The 18,137-nt window shown below is 39.3% G+C and overlaps 1 protein-coding gene across 1 annotated transcript in view; it reads left to right on the forward strand.

Annotated features, from left to right (window-relative positions):
• The first annotated feature begins 13,051 nt into the window (after window positions 1–13,051).
• The window catches only part of thsd7ab (thrombospondin, type I, domain containing 7Ab), a 226,762-nt gene continuing 221,676 nt past the window's right edge, over window positions 13,052–18,137 (forward strand). The window contains exon 1 of the mRNA XM_085472186.1: window positions 13,052–13,994. Coding sequence (XP_085328312.1) covers window positions 13,844–13,994 — 151 coding nt within the window. The 5' untranslated portion in view covers window positions 13,052–13,843. The remainder of the gene's footprint in view (window positions 13,995–18,137) is intronic.

Below are 18,137 nucleotides of genomic sequence, written 5' to 3' on the forward strand. Positions count from 1 at the left end.
TTCTCTTGAGGAAAACCCCAAATCCTGATAAGGAAACGGTGTTGAGACAAATACTGTAGGAATAATTAAACATAACTTTAAGAAACACTGAGTTAATGGTGAATTAACAGCAGATTGAACAATACAGCTTGAATAAGGTAGTCTGTTGTAGAAAAGTATTGTGTGATCTGAGAGTAATGCACATTTTGCCAAATTATTTCCATATGTGGATTAGAAGTAATTATTTTATGGATTTATATCAATTATTATAATTATAATTTATATACATTGATATAAATAAATGTTAACTTATAAATACATTTAATATTGAGTTTAAGATAAAAGAACCACTATATAAAAAAAAAATGCAGTGTGCACCTGTCACGTCAGGAGCACCTCATGCAAAAATCTGCCACATTAAGCCTACGGATGGCCATAAACATGCACACAAGTGATTTTTGTATGTGGGTGTACATTATATAAATATACCGTGTCAATATATTTAATTTCAGATGCAGGCACAGTAACATGTGTACAGAATAAGCTGCTTTATATGGGAACCAAATATGCTCATTTCTAATTCCATATATTTATTTTTGGACTCTTCAAGATTAGATTATATGGTTCCCCTTTTTTGAAAAATCTTTATTTATCTCACACTGGACCCTCAGCACCTCAGTTCATCTTCTGACTAAAACAAGCATGTTTAGTGCCTCTCTCTTTAAACCAACATTATCCTGATTGGCTCATGGTGATTACTTACATTTTAAGCTTTGGTTTAATGTGAATGTCCACCATATATTATTATACATATGTCAGAAAATAAGGAAAATTATTATAGGTCTCCTTTGATTCCATGTGCCCTTCTTATCTAGAAAAACAGGTTTATGCAGAACAAATTGTCTATTATTATTTTGATTATCTAAGTTATTTCAATTATTTTACAGTTATAAGAACCGGATGGTGCAATTTGTCCATAATACCTGACAAGATGATAGGAATAAAAAAGGCTTCATCAAAAAATTACTCAAACAGTGGTTAGTTCTTTAGATGACACTAGAACATATGATAACAGCCTTGAGTGAAGAAATTATGACAAAAATACCTCATCTAACTGAAAGGGGAATTATTGTGAATGCTGGATTTATTCATAATGGCTTCAGTCTCTTACTCATGCAGTTCTGTTATTGCTTCTCATTTTGCCTTCTCATTTTGCTTTGGAAGAACATTAAAGTACACCATGTGCGCTCTGTTTTTGTTTTAAAGGGACATTCTGTCAAAAATGTATCTTTTTGGTATTGAAAACTCAGTATGTTTAGAAAAAAGCAACGTTTTATGCTCTTTGTTTTTTTTTTTTTTTAAAAAGATATATTTTGGGTCAGTTTCAAAATTTATATGTCAAAACAAATAATTACAAATGTCTCATAATAAACGTGCCTCAAACAGCATAATTCCTCACTGTTCCCCATTCCTGGGGTGTCCAATGCTGTTTTATCAAAGCAGGTGGTGTGTCTCAGTTACATGAAAGGGTACTGCCATCAAAGGTACATGATGCACCACATTAATAGCATCTGTGAGACAGCGCTGTCACTGCCAACATTTTCAGTACAGGGTTACTGATGTAAATGAGGCATGCTTTAACCTAAACCACCTTCTTTCCATTAATCTAACAAGGTAGTTTTTAGAAAACAAACCTAATCAGGTGGTCTTCAGTGTCTAGTCTAACAAAGAACCTCTTAGTTTCAGAACCTAATCAGTTAAGGTCCAGTGCTAAAGAGGAAGCAAACGAAGTGAAAATCAAATTAATCCGTGACTGCTTAAAAAACAAACAAAAAGCTTAAATAATTCTATATTTATAAATGTATAATGTAAGTCAGGGGTGGGCAATTCCAGGCCCCGAGGGCCAGTGTTCTGCAGGTTTTAGATCTCACCTTGGGTCAACACACCTGAATCACATGATTAGTTCATTACCAGGCCTCTGGAGAACTTCAGGACATGTTGAGGAGCTAATTTAGCCATTTAAATCAGATGTGTTGGTTCAAGGACACATCTAAAACCTGCAGGGACACCGGCCCTTAGGGCCTGGAATTGCCCACCCCTGATGTAAGTCAATGTGAGATTGTTTTTTACCTATATTATCATTTGTAATGGATAATATATATATAAAACATCATGTCTTGATGCAAGATAGATCATCCAGGAAGGTTGAGTTCCAGATTTGGTGAGTATTGTATTTGCTAACCAAGCTAACTAGCATTAGCTGATAAATCCACTCTCGTATTGAAACTTTGGCCCAAAAAACTACTATGGCAGCTGTCAAAACATTCCAACATGTTACCTACATGTTGGAATGTTTTGGCAGCTACCATATTGCTGAATAATTACTACTGTGTACTTGCACATTACTACTTTTGACCCCAACACTGATCACAACAAAGAGGGGAAATACCTCCATGCACAAACATTTGACCACACAGCATGCAATTAATTTGCAGAAATGTAATGTCTTTGATATGCTGCAAAGTCTTTGTGATGACTCGTAAAGGGGAGCCAATGAGAATTGATAAAAGAATCGAATTCTCATGCCTACCCACATCTGACCAAGAGCTCTGAACGAACTTAACCCCAAACCCACCAGCATCATAAAGAATCATTTGTATTCAGAGAGAACTACATAGATGCCTGCTATTGTTTTCTCATGACAGCAGAGCCTTGACCAAATAGACCTATAGAAAAATGAAGTAAGGACACACCGTGCATTATTTTAATGTCAGTCATTGAAAAGAAGTCTCAAATAAGGACAGCCATTATTGATGAATGGAGGGGGGAATCCAGCGTCTTTTAAAGGCACGCCTCGATTGAAGTTGGCAGCTAGATAATGGTCTGACAAGCCATTCAAATTTCAGTCAGCGTCTGTCCTTGGCAAGTTACTGAAGCTAAGTGTTGATTGTGTTGTGATACGATGTGTTGAGCCATGTGTTGTCAGACTGCTGGGCTGCTGTTTTCCTGTGATTACTTTCTGCAGGCTGTTTTTTTTTTTTTTTGTGAGGGTGGATTGGAGATAAAGGTTGCTACTTTCACTACTCTGTCTACTTTACAAATGAGATTTTTTGATGGAAGGATGGCCCGTCAGTAATTAGATAAATGACAGATCTGATTTGTAGAGTAGATGCATTTGTCATTTACTGATGAAGATTAGTCTGGCAGCCTTTAGGTGGTGGCTGGTGGTGAATTTCCAGCCTGCCAGTTTCACACACATCTGCCCCATCTTATCTGTTTTTCTCCATCTGGCTGACTGATTCCACTGCGCAGCTCACAGCTGACATTTAATGGCAATAGCAGTGACAGGGGCTACGTCATAGCTGACACTTTGAACACTACTGTTATGCTGTCAACTTATTTTAAACACCTAAAAGTCTACTCTATGTAACTTGAGTACAATAAAAGTCATTGCACTGTCCCCTAAAGTTCCCTGTCATGTGTCCCACTATCTGCTAAGATTTGACATTTATCATGCACTGAAAAAAATGTCTTTAACTCAAGCAGACGGAGAAAAAGAAACATACTGTAGACCATAATGTGGAAAATCATTGTATTTAGTTAATTCCTGGTTGAAATGTTGCATTTTTGTGGCTCTTATCTGGCAAACAGGAGCAGACAGCTCAAGTGTCATTATTCCTTGTGGTAAATAGACTAGACTAGGTTTTACTTCTTCTTCTTAAACCAGGTAACAATTGTTGTGCTATATATGTTTACATGCATCCTATACTCAAATAAGTGATATGATAGTGTTGGGCAACAACTAGTTCTATTTATATACTAGTCTCAAGTATAAACTCAATTTAATTGTAATTAGTTGGAATAACTGTGAAATGTATTTAATAAATTTCAGTTGCTAATTTAAATGCTGATTACAGTGTTGTTACATCCAGATATTATTTGTGAGAAAAATCTATACATAGGATGCAACATTTAGTCTGTGACTATGCAGAAATGTTTTCTTTTGACATGTTTCAAGATAACACAGGGCTTATGGGGCAGGATGCCTTACAAAGACCTGTCTGTGCATCTATACAAGCTCTATTTATTGATTTTCTCACCACCTCTTGGTTGTCAGTCAGACCGATGTGCATTCCTCTAAGGCCTGCTACCAGCTGACCATAGACTGTATATAAAAGATGGACATAACCATGAACTTACACATCAGCCACGGGTTTCTGGACTTTTTGGAACACCATGTTACCATATTTGAGTGAGAGGGTGGAGTGCTGAGTTGTTGGCTGATCGGAGCAGGCCTGGTTTGCAGACTCCAATTGCTGAATTACTCCAAAATGACAGATTGCTAAAATGGACTCTCTCTACCTTATAGCTTGTTATGTTATTGCTCAGATAATATAGATAAAAAATATTCAAAGCAAAGCAAAGACCTCGAGTAGCCATGGTGGAACTACAGTGTATGCCATGGCTTCATTTTTAGCCACAGTTTGCCACTTTGAGCTGACAATACCATGGTGGCAAGCCATATCCATCAGTTACACCTGCGTATTTAATCACATTTTAAACTTGATCACGATTTTAGCCTACCAAGATTTTAAAATTGCATGCTATGCTAATAGACATTTTTTAACCTTTATTTAACAAGGAAAAATAAAAATCTCTTTTCACAAGAGTGTCCTGGCAAAGAAGGACAGAAGTACATAAGTTCATCATAAGTTGCATAAATTAATAGCACATACACATACAAATCCATACGCTCGTTAACTACAGTCAAAGAGCAAAAACACAAAGCACAGAAACAACCAAGAAGTATGACCTTCAGTGTCAATAAAGAATGAAAACCTTTGTAGAAGCAATTGTCTAATGCCAGAAACAAAGGCAAAATATTTGCAGCTTAAAATAACTGCATTCAAGTAATTTAAAATTGTGAAACAAAAGAAAAATCGAGTGCCCCCTAAACCACTGACCACAGGTCTAAAAACACATTGTGTGTGTGTGTGTGTGTGTGTGTGTGTGTGTGTGTGTGTGTGTGTGTGTGTGTGTGTGCACATAAATGGCACCACCTATGCTGTATGTAAAACGTTGCAGGCGAAAAAAATCAGTGAATAATGGATGAGAATAACTGTGATAATTATTTTGGCCATAATCGTGTATCCCTCTTGTCTGATATCGGAAAGAGGTTTTAACACAGATTTTGATCGTTTTATTAGTTATTTACTGTATTAGTCAGTATCATCAGTTATGGTATCTTCTAATATATTTTCCCATTCAAACATTGTCACAAAGAATAGATAATTTTGATTGCTTTGCATCATTTTCACATAACTGTACTACACGTTGAAATCTCATTACTGTTCTGTGCAACTTCAGCAAAGAGAGTTGGCACACAAGTGTTATGTCCTCAGGATAAGCAGGTTAGCCTAAATATCCTTCTGCTTCATGCTTTAGATCTTCTTTGGTAATTTCAATAAGTGCCTGCTAAGTGAGGTTAGATATTTTTTCCCTCCAGCATGTTCTGGGTCCCTAAACCAGGTGGATGTGCCCCAGATGACCGTACAGAGAGATATCAGTCTAGATTGGACATCCCTCCAAATCACTGAACCATCTCAGCGTGGTTCCTGGGACCTGATAGACCAATCTTTGTATTCTGACCTCCTTTGGATATCTGGGGACTTAACCTTACCTACCCTTAAAAGCAGAGTGGGACATCAATTCGCAAAATGCCACTCAAGTGGTTCTTTACCATGATACTGACGTACATAGTCATAGTCTTGGATTTTGCTGAATTTGTTTTTGCTTCTTTTTTAATGTGTTTAATGACTTTTCTAGTGCTTGAAGTTGTTAATTTTTGTCTTCGTCTTGATGCATGCTCAATCATCCAGGTAAATAAATCTCCAAAAGTTGATTCTGTTCATCTGGACGTAGCGTTTTGTGGGAGAAACGTTTCGTCACTCATCCAAGTGACTTCTTCAGTCTCAGCTGACTGTAGGTTTCCCCAATCTTATAAACAGTACATTGGCATAATGACTGAAACCAGCCCACTGAAGGAACAATGGGCTGGGAGGTCAGTTCCTTAATCATAATTATGCAAATTCTCATGACCATTGATCAACAACCACTGACCAAAACCCACTGATCAAAGCCCACTGATCAATGGCCATGAGTACCATTCACAGAGAGTTGGGGAATGGCTGCAATCACAGCATTGTAAGATGGCGAAAGATGTACCAGGGAGGATATGAAAAGTAGCAGGTTCTTAGACTGTGAGATTTCCATCAGTAATGGGGGACATCTAAAAGCTGACGTGTACTGTAAACCTACGCATACGAATCAGTATTTAAGGTTTGACTCTCATCATCCACTGGAGCACAAACTGGGTCTCATTAGGACGCTACAACACAGAGCGAACACCATCCCCACGCCATCTCTTGGTTCTGCAATGTTTATGTTTTATGTTCTATGTGAGGTGGAGCAAATATGAACAACCTACAAATACTGCCTGCTACCACGGATGGACAGAGAGTTAAATTAGCTCTCTTAAACGCAAGATCTGTATCAAATAAAACTCACGTTCTTCGGAACTTTTTTGGTACTCATAAGCTGGATGTCATGCTCCTAACTGAGACATGGCTGCGCGCTGGTGAAGTGGCACCCTTGCTGGAACTTTGCCCCTCCGATGCCAGCTTCTTCAGCTCCCCCAGGTTGTCTGGGAGGGGAGGCAGGGTAGCCTCTATCATCAAAGACTGCTTTAAATGCAAACTAATACAAAGTCCTGGTGTTTTTACCTCATTTGAGCCCCAACTCCTGACTTTAGGCTGTCCCGTGGTTCTAATTATAGTCATCTATTGTCCACCTAAATATAATGACTTGTTTATTTCCGACTTCTTGACATGTTTTATCACTCACTATGAAAGGATTCTTATAGTGGGGGACTTTAATATTCATCTGTATTGTGAGGATAAAGCCCTGGTCAAAGATTTCTTAAATGTAATTGATTCCTTAAACTTCACACAATTTGTGTCTAGGCAAACACGTAAGGGCCACACCCTAGACCTTGTCTTGGGCTACGGGCTGAATGTATCAATGACTGAAAATTGTGTTTTACCTATTCTAGACCACTCAGCAATTTTATTTGATATTTTAATCCCTAAATCTCCAGCTTCTGAGAGGGGTTATATTAGCCCTGAAGCATTGCTTGGAGTTAAATTACATCTACCTGATGTGTTGAACCCTATTTTTACCCAGGAGTTACGTGTGGACACCTTGACTGCGAATCTTAATAATACACTTCTTGAACTACTGGACTCTGTTGCTCCCGTAAGGAAGTTGAAATGTCAAAAAAAACGAACCCTATGCCTTGGTTAAATGAGGAGCTCTTGAACCTGAGAAGAAATTGTAGAAAAGCAGAGCGTCACTGGAGATCTTCCAGACTAGAAATATTTCTCCAGGCTTGGAAACCGAATCACTCCACAGAAACAACTTTAGTCAAAGTGGTAAATGATCTGCTGGTAAATGCAGACAATGATCGCACTTCAGTTTTATTACTGCTGGATCTAAGTGCTGCGTTTGACACTGTGGATCACTGCATTTTACTGGATAGGCTTGAACATTTTATTGGAATTACAGGAAATGTTTTATCATGGCTGAGATCTTACCTGTTTGGGAGGTCTCAGACTGTTAGTTTTAAAAATGATTTTTCCGAGACTTGTGCAGTGAGGCATGGGGTCCCTCAGGGCTCCGTACTTGGACCATTGCTGTTTTCTATGTACCTGCTGCCTCTTGGTGTTCCTTTACGTTCTTTTAATGTAACCTTTCATTGTTACGCTGATGACCTGCAGCTTTATGTTGCTTTAACCATTGGAAATTGTGTTGAAGTCTCTAAACTAGAATGTTGTTTATCTGCAATTAAGGGCTGGTTATCGGATAATTTCTTGGTCATTGGACCACACAAATTTCAGCACTTGTCCCAAAATTTCATCTTGAAAATTGATGACAGTGTCATAAATTGCAGGAACAAGGTAAAAAACTTGGGTGTGTGGTTCAACATGGTGCTCTCCTTTGAATCTCATGTAAAAGAGATAACAAAGACCGCCTTTCATCATTTGAGGAACATAGCCAGAATCAGACAAGTTTTGTCAAGCGACACTGCAGAGGTTCTTGTCCATGCATTTGTGTCTTCCCGTATTGAATATTGCAATGCTCTTTTTTCTGGCCTACCAAAGAAAAGTTTTAGAGGTCTACAGATGGTGCAAGATGCAGCTGCTCGCATTTTAACAAAAACTGGGAAATTTGAGCAGGACCCCTGTTCTGAGATCTCTGCATTGGCTACCTTGTCAGGTTCGAGCAGATTTTAAGGTCCTGCTGCTCACCTACAAGGCTTTAAACGGATTGGCACCTACATACCTCTCCGACCTTTTACACCTTTATGTTTCATCTCGTGCTCTACGATCTTAGGACTCCGGCCTTCTAAAAGTTCCTAGAGCCAGAAAAAAGACAATTGGAGAGCGTGCTTTTTCTTTCGTGCCCCATTTCTGTGGAACAACCTCCCTCAAGATATTCGGCAGGCATGCTCTGTGGAGGATTTTAAAACTAAGTTGAAGACACATTTGTTCACCTTATCCTACATGTCTTAATTCTATGGCTTTTAGTTTTTAAATTTTTATTGTTTTTAACTTGTATTGTGTCTTTTACCTGTATTGCTATGTATCGCTTTTATTTTATTCATCTCTTTAGTTGTACAGCACTTTGTTTGAAAACACTTTATAAATAAAGTTCTTCTTCTTCTTCTTCTTCTTATTATTATTATTATTATTATTATTATTATTATTATTATTATTATACTGCTACTGTTCAATCGAAATTTTAAATGAATATCCTCATATGTGGCTCTCATTTTTCTTAGAAACAAAAATTAGGTTAAAAAAAAGAAAATCTGGTAATTCTTTGTTTTTACATTCATCAGGTCCCATTCAGCCCAAATATCAAAGAGAGATTAAAAATGCATGCCGTGGAAGAGTTCGGGTCTTAGGAGGTTTATGATCATTCTACTAATGTTTAGCTTCAGTTATTATGGACTTATTTGGCTTGTAGTTTATATTAATTTGTTGTTGTTGTTTTTTTAGCTCCCTACTTCAATTGATTTGCTGTTTTGGTGTTTTAAGTTTCTGATTCCTGGTTTCATTGAGTTTCAATTAAGATTTTGTTTTGCTGCATAATCACAGCTGTGAGGTTTTTGGACTGATTTTCTGTTTTTAGTTTTCTCCAAATGTGGAGCTGTGTATTATAGTCAAACCTCTCTACTTTGGTATTGTCTGTTCAAAGAACATTGTTCCAAATGTCTTGTGGTTTATTCAGATGCAACTCTCTAAACCTAAGTAGTGCTACCATGTTCTTTTTATAGAGAAGAGGCTTTCTCCTGGCTTATTCTTATTGTACTGTTATGAACCTTAATACTTAACATGCTGAGTCCTGCAGCATCTGGGGTATAGCTGAGGTGATGACATGAGCTGGGTTTTAAAAAATCTTTTTATTATTATTATTATTATTATTTGTTCCCGTCTCTCTGGGCATTGCACAGTCTGACCACAGGGCGAATTTCCTGGGACAGCCATTCCTAGGAAGACTGTGGGATTGGGTTAACACTCACCTGAAAGCTCAAGACCACCTGCCAAAACCTCTGCTTTTATAGAGGTGCTTATGCTTGCAGATGATTAATTTATCAAGTGCATTTGATTAGGAGCACTTGGCTGTTACATACCTTCTTAATTCACGTGGACGCCATTAGGTTGTACATAGTTTTAAGATGCAGTCTTGTGAAAGTTTTCTTTTTCCCATATGTGTCACTCTTGTCATTAGCACAAAGCTCTTTGTCTCACATGACCATAAAACGTTTCTCCTGACAGTATTTGGCTTGTCCATGTGGGCAGCTGTGTATTTCAGTCAAACACGCTCTTAGAAACTACCAGTTGTTGTCGAGCATGACCATTAATGAGAAGTTAAAAGGCTTTTGCCTTATCAAGTAAAAAGACAAAGCAGAACCTTCAAAATCACTTGGTAAAATATTTAAGTGTGTATGCATATATTTGAACCTGTATGTATACTTGACCCTGTGTGGAAAAATAAATAATTAAATAACAAAATAATGAAATAAATAAAACCCTTGTTTGTTAAAGTCATTAAAGATGTATGCTACAACCATTCAAGCCCCCTTCAAAAAAAACCAAGTCTTTAAAAGCCCAAAATTACCATGAAATTCATGGTCACGATGAGTGGTTATGAACTTCTCACCACAGTCTGTTTATGTTCCACTGTGTGCTGCCCTGTTAAATCGCTCAATAGTTTCATATTTGGGCATCGTCAGAAATGAAAGCTTGCTTTTTATTGAATTAATATGCGTTTGGTTTATCTAGTAAATAAAACAAAACCATCATGTTAGTTTGTCCTGTTCCATACTTTATATCTTTTATCTATACTTTAATGGAGAGAACAGAATTGTCCAATCAGCCTTCATTAGCTGTGTCCCATAGATTACAACTGGTGACATCCTTGACAATACATAGGTTTCAGAATACCTAGAAACTCTCCATGAAATGTCTGTGTGAGAGGTGGATCGCTGTTCCATAACCAGAAAAATCTGCAGTACTCCTCCCTCAAAAGTTACTTGTTTGGTGCCTCCTTACATAAGCTTTACTGTAAAGACATTGTCACTGCTCTGTGCCATTTCTTTGTACTGATGTAATGAACAATTTAAAAAGTCTAATGATGTTACAGCCATACACATAACAGAAATAGTTTTCTAAAGGAGGCTTTTAACGTCTGCTTTTGTATTTATTGCCTTTTTCTGTCCTTATTTCCAATGGGGAACAATGCAGTCTTAAGAACTAGGCGATTCTGGGAGTCACTCTTCTCTCAGCCTCTTTGTGAATCTACTAACTAGGTTTATGCTCCCCCTCAGCTGCCTTGGTCTAGTAAAGACGAGCTAAAACTAGGATGACAGGTTGGCCGTCCTCAGGTCAAAGCCTGTCAGTCAGGTGTCCTGACACAGTCTCAGCCAGGTCAGACTGTCAGAGGTTGAGACAGTAGATGACGGATGAATTCTGCCTCTTCATTTTTGCCACTAGACTTCCTCTTCCTCCACTGTAATCCCTGTTCTTGTTTAATACATTAGACAGAAAGGTACACAGATATTTACTTTTCTACTTTGACAGCATGTAAAGAGAAAATGAGTTATGAATAATTATCTGTGTAAACTGAGATGGAGCAGCTTACTCTTCTTGACTTAGATGATCTTTTTGTTTGAAGACAAAATTAAAAACACAAATTTGGTACATTAATGTAATGTTTGGTTTGTACATGCAGGCTGCTGTTGTTTTTTGTCTTGTTCTTTCTGGCTCAAATTTTTAGAGCTCAGTTGTGCTCAAGGTGTGTGTTATGCTGATATATACAATGATACAACCAGTGTTGGGGTCATTGCTTTTCTTACAAGTAATGCGGTGAAAGTAATTTGTTACATCGCTTCCTCATTACTGCATAAAATGACCTGAAATGCAATGTCTTATAATCACCAGATAACATTATAAACCTTAAGCTACAGTGTCACACAGCAACACCAACACCAACGCAAAGCACAAAGACTTCAAAGCAATCGCTGCAGTGATTCTACTGTAGAAACATGAACAGGTAGAAATGGAGGCTGCAGCCTGACTGCTCATTGGGGCCTTTGTTACCTGATAAAGATCCAGCTCTGGCTGCTGGGCTGGGGTCTGCATGTGCTCAGCTTTAACATCACTCTGGGTTCTTGGTTAGCTTCAGCTTGGACTTTACTATTGTGCTCTTATGCAATAAAAATAAAAGTAATGTCCGCTCCTCAAAAGCTGCTTCACCGCTTTCCTTCTGCCACAGTTATTTCTGTATAACGGAAGAACCTTTGTAATGTGACAAATGGCATAATTGTAACTGTAATAAGTATTGAATTCATGGCAGTACAGTAATGTACTAAAAAAATTACAACCAACTCTGGGTACAGTGGGTACTGGGTACTCGTATTAAACAGGGCCAAAGTTCACAGTAATGAGGTCAGTGTTATGTAAATGTAGTCTCTGTAAGTCAAACGCTCAGGTTTCAGACTGCTCTACATGCTCGATTAAAGACAGCTTTTTTTAGTCTTGGCTCTGTTTGATCTTGGGCAGAGAGGATATCTTTAATACAGCTCTGGCTTTGGGCACAGAGGCCCCACCAACCTGCTGTTGAAACCTGATTTTTGTCAGTGACAGCCAATCAGATGAGATTTGGATTAAAACAGAGGGTGGCCCTAAAGATACGTTAAAACAGCTTATTCTGTAGAGAGGACAAAGTAAGAGGTTGCACCAAGATACTGTACGATAAACGGATTATTTTGAACAGTGAAAAAAGTGAATGGATCTGGAAATGAACACTACCGCCTCTCTGTAAAGGTAAAACCTCACCACATTGTATGTGAGACTTGTCTTTATGAACCAGGAGGTTAGCGACTTATAATTGCAGCCTTAACTTCCACTGACATAGCAGAGGATGGTGCCTTTAAAATGAATCAAACAGTATCTTCAGGTGATGTTTCCTGGATTTTTTTTTTGCTGATGAAATTCCTCATGGTGGTGCCCTTTTCTTTGTCTATTCAGCCATGGCTGATAAAACTGCTCATTGTAAATACCCACTTACATGTCCCATCTTCAGAAAACAAATAAATAAAACTTCATATCCTGGCCGCTACATGAATTTGAAAAAGGAAATAATAATTGCTCCTCTTGCTCGAAACATTTTTAACATTGAGTATATTTAAAAAAGCCAATATGTTTATATATCCAGTAATTTCCATTAATTTTTGTTGACAAAATGGGTAATAAAAGTCTGTAATTCCACTTATCTGTTCTATAATTTCACTTTCACAGCCCTTTCACACGGCCACAGTTATCACCTCGCCCTCATCTTTCACGCGCTCGCTTCCACTCTCCTTTAGTGTTTTGCTCCTCCTTGCTCCCCCCCCCTTCCACTTACTCTTGCTCTGGATTAAACCCAGCTTGTCTCTCTGATCCCGGGAGGACTGCTTATGGGAGCTCCTCGGACCAGTGTGAGCCCTGCTGGTTTCCAGTCGCCTTGCAGCACTGCACGTGGAAGAGGAGGTGGAGGAGGGAGTATTTGTCCTTGTGCCCTAGGCAGGAGAAAGAAAATAAGGGGAGAAAAAGGAGAAACTGAGGCAGAGAAAACAAGGAATGAGCTTGTTAGAGATGCAGAATGTAAAAATAAAGGGAAAGTAATGCAGCGAGATGAGAAAAGATGAGGGCAGGGGAGAAAAATAGGAAAAAGCCAGAAGTAGAAAAGGAGAGAGCGAGCGCAGGGTGGCGGAGGGAGAAGAGCAAATGAGTGAGCGAATAGGAGTGGAAGAGAGAGAGTGAGCGAGAGCAAGTGAGAGGGAGGGAGGCGTACAACACTGCAGACACTCGCCCACTGTCACTGCTCCACAGCCAGAGGACAGAGGCAGCAGCGGCAGCAGAGGAAGCGGATACGATGGAGGAGGACGACTGTACCATCCATCTGCAGCTCAGTCCCCGTCACTGACAGCCTCCCTCTGGGACCATCCTGCCAAGTTGGGAACAAAACTACACTCCTGTCCTTCACAACACCAAGTACTGGACCCTCAACTCCTGCAGGAACACTGTGCACAAGATCATCATTATTTTTCCCGCTCTTGCACTCCCGCACACTTACTCACACACCTTCTCTCAAACTGAAGCACACTTCACTCTGCCTATTGGACTAGCGAGTTTTTTGTTGTTTTCCATCATCGCTGCCTTCCGAGCTGAGTGGATTTACTTTTATCCTGTGGAGGACCATGGGGCTGGGGTGGAGGGGTACAGGAGGGGCCATCCAAAAAAGGACAGAGGAGAGCTGGTACCATTTGGTGGCATTGCTGCTGTTGTGTGGTTTCTGGGAGGCTCACACACAGACAGATGATGGGAAGTCTGTCTACTTCTGGGAAACAGGTACTGCTAAACCACTAATTAGAAATTAAATGTGATCCTTTGCTTTACATATGGAGTGTTTATGATAGCTGCTGATGTATTAGTGTGTTGCTTCTGAGTGTGGGAGGTCACATACCGTAGCTGCGCCAACAGCACAATCAGTCAGATCTTATCGTAAATGTTTTCTATCTCATTATATGTGGATAATGTGGCATGAACAGGGTGATAACCGTTTTATGGCACGTTTTAAATCTATGCATGCATCGGTGGAAATAAAAGCTTCTTAGATCTAGTGCAGAAATGTTCTCATGACTTATTGGGTTTCAGAGATCTAAAAGGCTTCCAGATGACACACTTTGGCTGTCTCAATTTTTTTTTTTCGTTGAGGTTTACGCCGCTGAACTTCAAAGATGCATACACTTGAAAAATGACCCAGAAATCTACAGTAGAATCTCGCTTCTTCGTACTGAATCGCATGTGGCACGCAGGACAACTATGATCCATTTTTCAATCGATTAGTTTCATCTCCCTGAGTCTCAGGTGATGCACTGTTATTGAAATGTTGCTGTTGTGTTTTACAGCATGCAGATGATTGATAGGCACTGCATCACTATTGCGGTTGGCAACGGGTTTGATGCTGCTGATACAAAATCAGCTCTGAATATGAGGGTGTTGTGTGTTTTTGAGGCTCACGCGTGTAGAAGATTGTAGATTGAGTGGGTACAGTAGTTCTTATCTTTACACGTGCTTGTTCTCTACACTGAATCTAGCTGCACTGAAATGTCTATCAGAGACACATCTAAATATTGAGTGCTGTGGTGAATTAGATCCCCATACTTGATGCTGAGCACTACTCTAAGGTTTTAGAGTACATATCGTGCACTAGGTTCAGATTAACACCGATAACTACTAACAGATGCAAAAATTAACCTTTGCAGTCATTTTTAAAAACATCTAGGACGTCCTTTAAGGCACAAATTAAATAACGATCGCTTCATTTCCCAGTTTGATGCTCAGGAGATTTAAGGTGTGCTCTTCTCATTCAACGTTTGGAAAAGTTTTTATTTTCTCAATGCCGGTACAACTTTGTCATCTCTCTCAAACTCAAACGGCGCCACTCTGCATGTCCTGCCCCGCCTTGCTCAGCACCAGTCCCCAGTTGACGTATCCCACGTCTCTCCCGTGGTTCTGCATCTTTAAAGAGGATGTAGCTGAGTAAGGAGATTAAAGGAGCAGGGATTTAACAACCCAGGAAAGACAGCCCAGGGAAGAGACTTGAGAAAGAGAAAGGCAGAGTGAGCACTGCAGGCAGAGAGAGGGACTAACTTAACCTACATCTACCCTACTGTAGGTCATAATGATTATGCCTCTCTCCCACGCTACAGCACCTTTCTCCCACACTATACAAGCTCCTCAACTGGAAAGCTCTAGGCTCTGCGCTTTGAAATGTAATCCAGTGTTGGGAGTTTGTTCACTTCTTCCCAAATAAAAGGTAGTGCATTGATTTCAGCCCTGGAGTGTTCTTTCTTCTGAGTCTCTTTGGTTTGACAATTGCCTGCAGAGTATTAAAATCACATAGGGCAATTTACCGCTTTGGATCCTGGTGCTTTTCATCAAAATGTGATTATGTTTGTGCAAGATTTGCATACTTTTTCAATGGAAGTTGTTTTTCCCGTTATTTATTTATTTTTTTAAGAAAAGAAACGCAAAATACGATGATGTTTGTGCACACTTGCAGAGTGTGCAGTGGAGGGAATATTCTTGTGGCAAGCAATGCTCTGATGTTTTGCATATTGATGAGTCTAGCTGAAATACAGCCCCTGTCTTCAAAACTGTGGGGAATTGGGCCTGCATTGCTTTTATTGCCTTCTGTGGAAATATGATGTATCTCTTTTGGAAGGTGAGACAGTTCATTGGTGATTTTTTTTTTCTTTTTTCATGGAGAATACTATTCAAATGAAGCAGATGGAGACAACAGGATCCTCCAGCAATTGCAAGTGATATTTCTGCAGGTGGCGTTAGGATAGCTGAAGGAAAAAAGAAAATGATTATAGCCACCATGAGGATGATGGTAGTGATGATGGTGATGGTGATAATGGCATACCACAGATTTTCTGGGGCCTCTGAGTGTTTGCTGGGAGTTTGCCTTCGTCTCAGATCCTGTTTTCACGCCATTTTCTCCCTGTCACTTTCTCACAACTGTGCACTCCTTCTACACTTCTTCCTCTGCATCTTTATCACTTTGTTTCCCTGTCTAGCACTCAGACCATATTTTGCATTGCTTTTTTAAGAGCCACAGCCCAAACAATAAAACAATGAAATATGATGAAATCTCAGAGAAACTTATTGTCACGAGGCAACACCAGGATGTCAATCTATCTATTATAAACCCCCCCAACCCATCCTTGCCTCCACAAACACGCACCGCAGCAGGTGCATCTTCCCGATTCAGTTACAGTGTGTGTGCTTCATTATACTCAGTTGTTGAAGCAACAAGGTTGCCAGGTTTGTACTGTCAAGACCTCCCATGTTTGCCTGAGGACAAGGCAATTACAGGTGGTGGATTATTATGTACTGTAGTATTTCGATATCTTGAGCATCTGCCTCACTGTAAGTGCTCCTTAAACAGGGCTTTGAGGTTTGATACTGATGCATGTTAATGTTCCAGTGGATCCTTAAATGCATCAATTATCCACAACATTAAAACCACCTGCCTAATATTGTGTGATCTGTCTCAACCCGGCAAACAGCTCTGATGCATCAGTGTATGGATATGGGACATCTGGGGTGTCCTGTGGTGCTTGGCATGGTGAATTTTTGGATCTTGTAGGTTTTGATGTGGGGCCCCCAGGGATTGGGATTATTCTGGCGCTTTTGTGGCTCATTGTCATGTTTCTTGAGCTGTTCCTGAGCAGTTTTGTGGCATGGCTGGATGCCGCCATCAGAGAAGCAGTTGGTTGACAAAAGTGTTTGCAAAAGCGGTCGCAAAAGAAATCCACTTGTATGGACGTCAACAGGAAAATAAACCTCAGTACAACATGATCCCCATTTTGTAAATTATGGCAAAAAAGATGATAAAGCAAAGTGTAAGATGAGGAAAGGTGGGAATTCACACACCAATGGGTGCTGACCAGTTACAAGTAACGTGTTACTGTAATCCAATTACTTTTTTCAAGTAACGAGTAAAGTAAGGTATTACTATTGCAGAAAAGGTAATTAGATGACTGTTACTCTCCCGTAAGCACGCCGCTTTACTGCGTTACTAAAACCGTGATTTTTTTTTTTTTTTGCGAGAGTCTCTCATGACAATGACGTAAGCGAGTGTGATGTTCGTGGCAACAGCTGTGTGCAGATCAACAATAATATAACAAGTGCGGCAGAGAGTATGACCGTGCAGCGTTTAAAGCGTGGAAGTACTGACCTTACTTTGAGTTTGAATCTGTAAAAAGTGACAAAAACATTAGTGTCCGCTGTTCACTGCGTGGGAAGAAAACTTCTTTTTACAACGAAAAAAACCCCTAAACTTCTGAGCAAGCACCGACAGTACGCTGCCACGGGAATGTGAAACTCCCAGATCCTTCCACTGACCACTACGACACATGTGCACCAGGGCAAACCTCCGCCTGCCCCACTCCTGCTATACAGGTGAAAATAGAGCAACAGGACCGCTGAGTCTTTGATTTTATTTATTTTCTGCTGTGATTTACATGCATTTATTTGAAAGAGTGACTGTAAACACAAAAAACTATTTCATTTTCTGTGCTGGAATGTGCAGAAAATAGGTTTAATCAAATTACTTCCAGTCAGAGAATGTTGCATATAATTTAATGTTTGCTTCATGCGTAAAGTTAAAAGATTAAAACTAATAAAACTAGTTTCAAAAAGAGACTTTTTCATTTGATTACATTTTATATGATGGATTATGCAGAAAAAATAGAATTGGGCTGAAAGATCTATTGCTTTATTACCTATTCAGGTTGTAAATCATTTTTTAAAAAGTAACTAAGTAACTAAGTAACGAATTACTTTTGGGGGAAAGTAATCAGTAATTAGTTACTGATTACTTTTTTCAAGTAACTTGACCAACACTGGTGCTGACACTGTAGCTACAGCAGTCGTTTATATAGAGGTCTATGAGTCCCATGGATGCTCAGTTTGATTAGG

The sequence above is a fragment of the Copadichromis virginalis genome, linkage group LG11 (assembly GCF_057382275.1).
Source record: "Copadichromis virginalis isolate Kocher_CV1m ecotype Utaka linkage group LG11, C_Virginalis_male_GT1.1, whole genome shotgun sequence".
Taxonomy (NCBI): domain Eukaryota; kingdom Metazoa; phylum Chordata; class Actinopteri; order Cichliformes; family Cichlidae; genus Copadichromis; species Copadichromis virginalis.